This window comes from Hakea prostrata, chromosome 1 (genome assembly GCF_041222555.1).
Source record: "Hakea prostrata isolate BN-2017 chromosome 1, UWA_Hpros_2, whole genome shotgun sequence".
Lineage (NCBI taxonomy): Eukaryota > Viridiplantae > Streptophyta > Magnoliopsida > Proteales > Proteaceae > Hakea > Hakea prostrata.
The window spans coordinates 68,616,623-68,628,018 of NC_142600.1; the positions used below are offsets into that span (position 1 = coordinate 68,616,623).

At 37.3% G+C, this 11,396-nt stretch overlaps 1 protein-coding gene across 1 annotated transcript; it reads right to left on the reverse strand.

Moving 5' to 3' along the window:
• LOC149029576 (NAC domain-containing protein 7-like) lies at nt 1-5,015 on the reverse strand. The gene is made up of 4 exons (XM_089141957.1): nt 4,115-5,015; nt 2,357-2,539; nt 1,954-2,225; nt 1-961 (listed from the first exon to the last, which is right to left on the reverse strand). Exons 2-4 carry the CDS (start codon nt 2,514-2,516, stop codon nt 329-331), a joined length of 1,065 nt encoding a protein of 354 aa, XP_088998083.1. The 5' UTR covers nt 2,517-2,539; nt 4,115-5,015; the 3' UTR covers nt 1-328.
• Between the last annotated feature and the right edge of the window lie 6,381 nt (nt 5,016-11,396).

An 11,396-nucleotide genomic window follows, 5' to 3' on the forward strand; every position in this document is an offset into this window, starting at 1 on the left:
GAAAGACATCTATGAATCGAGCACCAGCCGATCCCACAGCTCATATAGCTGCTAGAACATGGACAACATAATAAAGTCCATTACATACACAGGAGTTCTACAGAAGAAGGCAAAACAATTCAATACTCACCTGAGTAGGAAGCTCTGGACTGACACAGTAGGGTCATAGTAATCAATAATACAAATGGTGGGCAGAAGCTTGACAGACTAAGTTTTACCATTTAGTAGTTTTATTATGTACAGGAATCTAAATCATGGGTTTTTTCTTTTTCAACTACAATTCCTAAGATCAGTATATATATTGTTGCATAGATAACTGTAGTAGATATCACTTCCACAGATCAATCTGGCAGCTTGAGGTTGATGTAGATGCATAGTCTGATGCCACTTCTTGCTTATTGGATTGTCGCACGAGCATGTTCATGTGATCTGAGACATTAAGGACTGTGTCGGTCCCGTTTGAGTAGTTGTTTTCTTTGGAAACATCTTCTTGGCTAAGTTGAGAGGCAACAAATTTGTCGAGAACTCGCCAGTCAGTGACTTGATCAACAGCTTGCTCATGATAAACTGAGTTCATATTGTGATGATGATGACTTTGCTGCATCTGCTCTTCCTGCAGGAATGGTGAAGACTGCAAGGTGCTTCCATGGTTAACATCAAGACCATATGCTGCTACAGAACTGCAACTAGCACTAGCTGCTGACTGTGGAAGTTTTGGGCTTTCTAATTGAGGAAGCTGGAGGAAGGGGTCATTTGGCCTGTGATACTGCAACTCTAGCTCTTGCTTGCAGGAGTATGGGTGGTGGTATGCCATATCAGGCTGCACAATCCTCTTTGGTGAATCAAATTCTGTCATGAATGAGACTTGATCATCATACCAACAAGGAGAATCATGTTCACTCACCCTCCTCACAGTTGTTATTCTCTTCTTGAAGACCCTACAGACCACCCAACCCTCTTCCTGGAAAGAGGGAAAGAAACAAAAAATGAAATTCCTTTACTACTTCTCATTGTGAATAATTTTAGTTCTTCTTCCGGTAGTCAGAAAAAGCTTTATTGGAGATTAACATGAGTATCTAATAACAAAGGAAATAGTTAAGGCAGAAAGAAAAAACATATACACCATTAAACACATGCACAAAAATCTGCCACCACAGGCACAATTTCCTCACAAATTTTCAAAATCCCCCCCCCCCCCCTTTATTGGCAAATCAAATTTTTCAGGAAGGAACAGAAAATAAATTACAATCTATGCAAAGGCTAAGAGAGCGATATTCCAAAGAAACAATTCTGATTTACATTTCAATCAGAGAAAATGGCAGTGAAAATAGGGAAATAATAAAACCATAAATTCACTTTGACAAAATTCATGGGGAGAATCTCATACATATTGATTTTGACTTCAGAATCAAATAACCAGAAAAATAAGAAGGATAAAACTGAAAGTGATCGACTTATTATGGTTTATTCAATTGGTTGGCAAAAAACAAATCTGATGGTGGCTGCAAAAAGATTGTTGGAATATGAATTGGTAGGGTATGGACTGTCTAAGGAAAGGAAACTAAGGGCTTAACATTGGAAAAGATATCATTTTGTAATCTGTGTTGACATTAATGCAGAGCTTTTGTAAGTTACAGAAAGCCCTATACTTAAGAGGGACTGCATTTCTTTAAGTCTCAAGCATAAGAACATTTACTCTCATTCAGAGGAGGAAAAAAAAAAAAGAAGAAAGAAAGAAAAGATGATTCCCTTTATCTGAATCTTATTAGTATCCAGTATGTAGTGGTATCAACATTATGATTTTCACTATTATTTACCTGGAAGCTAAAAATTCATCACTAAAGAGGTGTTAGAGCAAGATCCAAAGTAAAAAAGGAACCCCTTTGTGATAGGTTACTGTGCAGTGGAGTAATCAATTAGCCCAAAACAAGAACAAACAACATATATACTTGCCTGAGGTGTTCCATTTTCATTTGTTTCCAGTCGATACTCATGCATAATCCAATCTGATTTTTGTCCATTTGGTGCTCGGCCTTTATAAAATACTAGTGTCTTTCGCATCCCAATCAGATTATGCTTAGAGTAAATAGCCTTGTCTCTTCCAGTTGCTTTCCAAAAACCTGCTGTGGTTGCTCTATTAGTGCGAGTTCCAGTTGGATACTTCTTATCTTTATGGCTAAAAAAGTACCACTCATTCTGCTCTTCAGTTCCTATCTTACATTTTTCTGTCCAATAAAACAAAACAAGATGTGATCATTTATTCAAAGATTTTAGAAAAGAAACAAAGGAAAAAAAAATCCTGTTCCTATCAAGGGAAATTCAAGCTTGTATAAACAATTAGCAAAATTAATACTACCTTGAAGATCCCATGGCTCTATCTTATAGAGATCAATGTCTTTGATGACATCTAGGTCAATCCTTCTTGAAGCAATTTTTTTCCTAAGGTAGTAATCCACTAGCTCTTCGTCTGTTGGATGGAATCGGAAACCTGGGGGAACATGCGAAAAAGTATTCATATTCTCCAACCAAGTTATCAAACCTGCAATTCACATAGCAATACAGATTAAAGATTGCACATGAATAAAAAATTATCTCGATCTCCAAGCTACAAAAATGACATTTAACAATCAACTGTGCTATTGGAAGACTCTTAGCAACCATTCAACCTCTACTATTGAAATAATATTGAAAAGAAAAACACTGCTAGAGATATAGTTATAGTTTATTCTTTATTTATTTATCTTAGTCTATTACTCATGAGCAAGATGTTCATTACACATCGTTCAAACATTATCTTGAAGCCTAAAATTGGAGTTGAAGTATCATGATTATCTCAATAGAAAAGTCAAGATTTTAAGCATTTTAGTGGTGAAAATATGAACTGTGCACTGACCATGCATGTAAACTGGAACTGGTGTGAAGGTATCATGGTTATCTAAAAATCCTTAATTTTGGTTTATTTCCATGTAATTCAAAAAAAAAAAACGAAACCAGTATCAATTACTATTGTTAGAAATTTGAGTTACATTTACTCAGGGAAAAAAAGAAGAAGAAGAAATAGTTATTTCTAGTTCCTTCTGAGATAAAGCTAATGAATGATTAGCAGAGGGACGATCAGCCTTATAATAATTCAGTTATCACTGGAGCTGCTATTGTCAAACATATTTGTTAACAGGATCACATATTAAAAGCCAGTAAGTAAACCAGAAAGAAAATTTGACATAGACAGACAGAGGCAATTTGTTTTGTACAACTCTAAAGAATCACCCAGAATAGTGAACGATCAAACCAATTTCAATCGCCCAGAAAAAGGGTAATCTTCATAAATGATGTTCTAGCTGTCAAAGGATCTATCTGTGCTTATATCTCAATAATAGGACAAAGCAAGTAATGAAGACAAATCCTAATAGAAAAAAATGTCAACCATCCTACAGAGAAGCATTTCTTCCGATAATTTTGGAACTGAAATTGATACTTAACATGGAATAAATGAAAACTAAGTAACTACTTGATAATGGAGCGCAATCTAATTATGCTGTAAATTTTTATTACGATCAGAAATGATGAGTAATAATGGAATTAACAAGGACATTATGGCATTTTGTCCATTCTCAATTTAATAAAACTTGAAGATTTTAGTATTTATGAAGGTTTGTGATAAATGCAATAGTACCAGAGCAATCATGAAAATTTTCTACTAAGGAAACAAAAGAAGATGGTTCCACTAGGTATCCTCTCCGTGATTTCTACTGCTAGATAGAAGGAATGATTTAAAGATTTTCTGATAGGATTTTTTAGCTGTATCTGATTATTGACAACCCTCCCACTCCCTTCTTTTCAAAGAAGGAAGGTGAGAGGCCAGAGAAGGAGAAAGAAATGAATCACATTATCATTCATGAAGAAAACATACACAATCAGATTCATAGTCATCAAGCAAGAAAACCTGGAAGATTAAACAAAGGAGGACAACATTTCCATCCATGGAAGTTCTAATTACATGGAAAGAAGAACAAACCTAAACAAACAAGCTTTGGGGTTGGGGGAAGAGATTGAAGGGAAAAGTTTACGTGAAATGAAACCCATAAGAAAGAAAGAGAGAGAGAGAGGGGCTTACAGATCAACTGAAGAAAAACTGCTTTGCTTGGAACTTTGAAGGTCTTTCTTGGATCTGGGTCGACTTATAAGGTTCCTCCAATCAGCGAATCGATGGAGATTCTATAGAAACAAGAAAAGTTCTGACGAAAACGCTCACAACTTCACACTACCAACTTTAAACTTTACAGCAACAGTAGTGGGAAACCACTAAACCAGACAACCCAACAAAGAAAAGCAAAAAAGAAGAAGCAGGAGAAGAAGAACAGAAGGGGGAACAGCTAAAATCCTCGGGAGTTGAACCCTGCACTCCAAAAAGACAGTTTGTACTTTAAGACAAAAAAACAAAAACAGAAACGAAAAAAAAAAAAAGAAAAACTGTTCCTGTCTTCTCACTGTCTGTCGGATCTGAGGTAGTTCTCTTCTATAGTTCTATTACTGTGTCTGAACTCTGAAGTATAAGGATCAGATCCCGAGGCTTTAGAGGAAGATGAAAGAGAGAAGAAGAAGAATGAATGAATAACGAAACCCTAAATAAATAAGAAAGGACTGAGGAATGGGAGAGTAGAGAACAGGAAGGTTTAAATAAGACAGACTATAAATGCTAAAGACAGATATTACATCACGAACTAACCCTAATTGTCCATTAACTCTCTCTCCTTATCTCAGGTGTTGATGATGATGTGAGAGAGAAAGAGAGAGAAAGCTGAATTGCAGGAAAAGTTTTTGGGCGGGAAAGAAGGGAGGTAGAAAATGAGAAGAGAGAGATGCCTGCGTGGTGGCAACGTCCACCGCCACCCGCCACTGACAGAGACTTTTCTTTCTGAACTTAGACTTCTCCTTCTCCCCCGGTCTCTGCGGGTTTCTTTGATCAAACACACACAGAGTGTTACAGACGCTTCTTCTCTTCTCTTCTCCTACAGAAAAATCCCAAACGGTGAACGTCAAAAGATTTAACGGCACACGGACCTTCTAGCTTTCTGCACAACCACAGAAAGACCCAACACTGCAAAACCAGACTTTAAAAAATAAATTTTTTTTCGTGGTGACGTAATTGGACAGCCTCCCTCCCGCCAAAAGTTACACTTCGCTCTTGGTGGGCTTCGCATGGCCCATTGGACCAGTTACACCATAATACCAATACCCAAAAACCCTCACTTGGTGCATTAAATTACAGTGCTTTGTTAAACGTATCAGAGCTTCACATGCCCGATACGTTACCCCTTCTCTGTTTCATTACTGTCGATAATGATGATACTACCCTGTATATAATATCCTTGGCCATAGAGCTGGCATGATTGTGAGACCCTAAAGCCCACGAGCCCACGATCCCATGTTGGCTTTCAACTGGTTTTCCATTTCCTTACCTTACCACCTTGGGTAATTCCAATTCTGTTAATTAAATTTCTTATCTGGCCGCACTGGTGTGGTGTGGATAACTGTTGTTGACAGGGGGTGGTTTTGGAAATTAAAATAATGATATTTGGTTTTCAGGCTTCACCAACAAGGGCTAGGGAAGTTCCAGTTGGTTGGTCACCCATTTTTTATAATTAAAATATTTTTCCTAAAAATGATGGACAGGGCCCCACTTCCAAGTCCCGCCCTGAAAGCATGAAGATGGTGACAGTTCTCCAAATAGGGAAGTCTGTGTCTGGCTCGGCTCACTGCAACAAAGCCGCAGAGCTCAGACACCTGGAGCGAGAAAGCGAGAGAGAGAGGAGAGAGGTGCTCCGTTGTGATGTGTGGTGTGGTGGAATGTGGGACCCACCGAGACGGAAATGATGTCCCGCGAGGGACTCTGTACGTGGCGGCTTAGAGTCATGGTCCTGGTCCGGCGTGGGGCTAACCTTTGGGTCATCATGAAAGCTCGCAATTCTCGTGGTGATGGCCGGTTTGTGCTTGTGGGCTCCACTATGGAAGGGGCCGGTTCCTGTTGGCGGGGCCCCCCGCATTGCTTCTCCCAAGATGAAGATGAAGATGAAGATGAATTTCTCACGCTGCTTTTCGGCCAGGATCGGGGAGCTCTGATCGAAACGTGTCTGGCAGGATTTAACAGAGCGTATCCGTGCCGATACGCGTGGATGACTTAACGAGGGGCCTCACTTCTCCGGTATATCGGGCCGGTTGCCCGGTTCAGCGCCGGCACCCGTGGAAGATACACGAAGTTAACATTATAAAACTGCCACTGGGCTTCTACTCCTTCATCACTATCAAAGTGGTAAAGTGAAGCAAAAGTTTCACACGTGATCCATTGGTCAGCTCCGACCCTACCCTCAATACTTACTAATCATCCAACACCTTTTTTCATCCTCAATAATTACCCTTGCGTAGCCAATTCCCCTTGCATTGTCGACATGGATTCATCTCCTCCCAGCATTTAAGGATTGCAATTTGATCAAGCCTTCTCCTAATTTTTAGGATTTTGTAATAGATGATAAAACATAGTTTCAAAACCCAAATTTCCTAATCTAAGAATAAACTTTTTAGTCTGTTTTCTCTTGGTAGAAGAGGGAAGAGTTTTTAAGTTTCAGAATCATCGACTTTGATTGGAGAAAAATCCAAATCTCAAAAAAGGACAACCACCCTCATAACCCCATCTTCTTGAACGAGTCTCATGCTTGAACTAATTAGAAAATTTTCAGTCCACCCATCCTTAAGTTCCCCCCAAAAATCAATACCACCCCTAACCCCAAACTTATCTAATTTATTGGTTAACCTTCTTATTTCTCGCACTATTAGTCTTAGCTTTTATTTATCAATTTCTAATATTATCCTATTTTTTAAATTTAAAACTACTATCAATGAATTATATCTCCCAAACTTTGTAAGAATTTACAATTGAGAGAGGAAAAAGTCTTTGACAGTAGAGGAAGATAACGAAATGAATCAAGCATAGGGTTTCGTCTTCAAGGTTATTTTTGTCATATTTAAAAATTTAATTTGCTTATATCAACATGTAACTATGATTTTCCTAAGGATAATGGGTGTCATTAGTATATTTTAATCCCATAGGGGGTCTCACTAATAAATTGTATAACTTAAGGAGTAACATTAATTTTAAGGGGTACCTTAGAGAGATGACACTGAATTTTTTTCTAAACTTTGTCAATACATATGTATACATTTTGTGACAGAGTATTGGAAAGAGGGTTTGAAGAGAGAGACTCGCAACTTGGAAAACCCTGCCATTTCTTGAGGCGGAGAGTCCGCCTATGCTTCTCCTTCCCTTCCTCTTTTCTCCACCTTTTTTTGCATCTTTACATCTCTCTCATCTCTCCAATCTCCTATCTCTGTCCTTACTTTTTTTTTCCCCTTCAGATTCTATCTTCTTTTCCGTGTTTCCCTGTTTCTTTCTTCACTTCCGGTTATATAGACAAAAGAACAAAAGAACGAAAAAAAAAAAAAGTTGGCTAGCTTTGGTGGTGCATTATGCGGATATGGTGTCTTTACGCCAGAAATGTTTGTTGTTACTAGTGTTCTCCATGTTTGCAGCTTCAACAAATGGCAAATCAGAATCGAAATTCAGCTCCATTTGCTGCCACAACTGCGTTTCCGCCCTTGTGGTGTGTTTTGTCTCCGTCCTCAAGGCGTGTTGTATCTCGCCCCTTGTGGTGTGTTTGTCTGTGTCTACCTTTGTGGTGTGTCTCCGCAGGTGTTGATTGGTAATGTGGCTGCTACACCCATTATTCTAAGGGTTTTTTTTGGCTTTTGTTTAATTTTCGCTCCTTGGATTTTATGCATCTATTTTTTATGTTTCTTTTTTTTGTTTGCTATGTGTCTCTGTGGTTTCTTTCAAGTTTATGAATAAAGTTTTTAACTTCTTACCAAAAAAAATATAGAGTATTGGAAAGACTATGATTAGGTTTAGAATTGAATAAACATTACAAAAAGTGTTTTCTAACTTAAATCATAAGTGAAATATGTTCGATTCTTCTATTCTTTTATTTTTTGTGTCTGAAGTTCATCCAAGCCAGCTTATGTTCACCTCAATTACATCCTAGAGGGAATTTTATCGTCCTCAAGGTAGAGAATAACTTTCCTTACTAACATACATTTAAAATGATCCACTTTATGATTATTCAGAAGTAAACCCTATCTTCTACCTCGAAGATAACATATTTCAACTCATCCACATGAATTCTCAACAAAGATAAAAGAAATAAAAAAAACAAATTGACATGAATGGTGGGTTCTCTAGTCTCGCATTTATTCTTTTGTCTGGGTCTATATTAATCAAAGGAACGTGTGGGGACAAATTGCTAATTAAACCCCAAAGGTGGTAGTGACAAGGAAAGGTAACCCAAGAGATGGAAGTGTTGTTTTAAGGGTTGAGAATTGATATCTAACTCGTTTTACGGTGGGGTCCACACTCATTCTAATCATTATGAACATAACCTCATGATTGCTATCCCGTTTATGGACGTTACACTTCCGTCAAATATCCTACGTGGAACTCTTTCGGGATGTTGAATTCTACGGCAACTGCGTCAGCTACAGAACCAGTCGGCTGCTTCTGCTTCTCCGTGTTTCCATATAACTTGCAAATAAAACTCGGAAAAGAAATTTAATACTAATAATAATAATAATAATAATAATGTTTATGCGGCTTCTCCAATACACTATTGGGCCCCCACCAAGGACAGGCCCACAGGCCCACACTCCTTCTCGCCATCATTTCTACCTGCAAACATAGGCCGGCTTACCCCCTACAGACGCAGAGAGGATCAGGTTGTCTTCTCTAGGTTCTCATTATTACTGTATTTTTTAATATAATAAAAATACTTGTGGGACCCATTTGCTCAGTTCCTATTGGTTACTTACCCGCACATAAAGAGAGCTTTTAATCCTAAAGCACAAAGTTTATCTAAACTTATACGGCGTGACGGTGAAGTACTCCATAAAATATTAGAGAGTGACAAAACCGCCCTTTAACCTTTATTAATTATATATTTTTGGCTTATATTAATTATTAATTAGTTATTAATTAAGAACAAAAAGACACTTACCAAAACTTAATCCTAAGAGCATTTCCTTATCCTGTGTACATATATAAATAAAATATAATATATTATCCCCCCTCCCAAGAACAAACATTATAATACTTGTAATATACTGCACAAGTTAACAACCATGTTCCACGGCAAGAAGCACCATTATCTTATATATAATTTGAGGAAAAGAATTTTATTTAAGAGAGTGACTTACGTCAGCACTCATAAAAGTTTTTTTTTTTTTTTTGGTAAATACGCACTCATAAAACTTTAAACCTAACTTTTCCCGACATTATTATCCCAATACAAGTGCAATAAGCCAATAAAATTTTTCTAGAAAAATATGAGCTTTAGAGACCAGCTGTCATGAGGTCCATTTTTTTGTAGATGTGTGGCATATATCATAACATCACATCAAATGGTTAAAATTCATTTATAAGCAACATCAAAGAATTTGTTTTTATGTGACTTATAGATAAATTTTAACCATTTGATGTGACGTTGGGACATATGTCACATATATACAAAGAAATGATGGTCCATTTTCTTGTTAGAAATGGACTTGATATTAGACCTGCTTAGTCTTGGGTCATGTTTAAGTATTGCATATATTACTTTTTTTATTGGTTGATAATAGTACATATATTACATTTGTATGGTAATATTCACTTTAGGTGCATATAGACCAACATTAGTCGTTGATGTGCTATCAAGAGAGTAGTGACAGTCTTCTATATAGAGCTAGTAAGACCAAAAAATGTCTTGAATTTTGTTGGTTCAAGTGAAGTTCTACATAATCAGTCACCAATGTTAAACCCGAAGCAATAAGCTATTAGACTGGACAGTTTCTAAGATAACACCCTACATTGTTCTTTCTTCTCCAAGTAAAAATACACATATTTCCCTTGTTTTAAGAGGACATAAATAAATAGATATATCGGACTATTAGCATAGGCACTGCTTAACGGAAGACGTGACTCCTGTGCTCCTTAATTTGCAGGTGAATGTCTTAGATGATAAAGGATGCCAATCTTGATGAGGCCCCGGGGGAAAAAAAAAAAAAAAACCCCCGGGTAAAGGAGTGCCGGCTATGAAAAGGAGGTTGCAGATGCTCCATGAGAAGGTGGGGCTATTTAAGACTATTCCAACAATGGTTCAAGCTACCAAAATTCAATTTTTTTGGCAGTGGTAGAAAAATAGGTCGGTTCTTAATTGGGCCCAGTACTAGGCAATTATCTTACATTAGATTTTTTTTTCCCTCAATAAAAAGGTCTTTTTATCTGGACACCATGAGGAAATTTCCTCAACCTCAACAATACAAATTCAAAAGGAGCATTCATCTATTCACAATCATATATTAGAATCTAAACCTAAAAAACCTACTACATTGCTGTGTAATTTCATTTGGATCGAATTAGGCTATGGTATATTCAACTTGACACTTGTTCTCCTTTCGCAGAAGTTGCCAGATAGTCAATCACTGCATTCGTGTCTTTATAACAGTGTGTTATCTTCCATTGAATATCCATATGATATGCTTAGAGACTCCAACACTGTTACCTTATGAACCACGACAGAATAGCCTTATGAGTCAGGGCCACCACTACCAAAGAGACAAAGAGTCTCACTCAACTCACAATTTAGTAACACCCAACTCCTTTGCCCATTCAAGAACTTGCATCAATGCATTATATTTGGCTTCAAAATTTGTCTATCACCTCTAAAACAACTGAAATTCTCGCATCATGTTGCTAGATACAAAAACTTATAGATACTTGAGAACCCATGAAGTGTGTCTCTAAGGTGTGCAACTCCATGTGCCACTAAAAAATGAAGTACCTAACACCTAGAGCTAATAACGTTGAACAATTTGCTTTGCACCCTTGCTCTAGTCTAGTAAACAATTTTATTTTGGTGATTGTAACAATAATATAGATTCACCACTTTTCTACCTTAGTCCCCTTCACCCAGAAAGAAAAGGAAAAAAAAAAAAAAAAAGGCATGTATGATGCCTTCAAAGAAAAACTAGACCCATATATGATGTTATACACTACTGTCTTCCAACTTGATGCACGGAGTGGAAATGTGGGATCATGACCCAACTCGTCAATTGGTTCTCCACCTGGGCATCCATCCTCTGAAGATCACCATCGAGTTGAACAATTATCACCAAAGATCTAGTTGACACTTCATAGGTCATGACTCATGAGTGCTTGCAATAGTGAAGAAAAACTTTGAATATTTTTGTTTGATTCTTCCATTGACCAGAACAGATAACCTCCGGCATTTGCAATTGCTCTTACTATAACACAA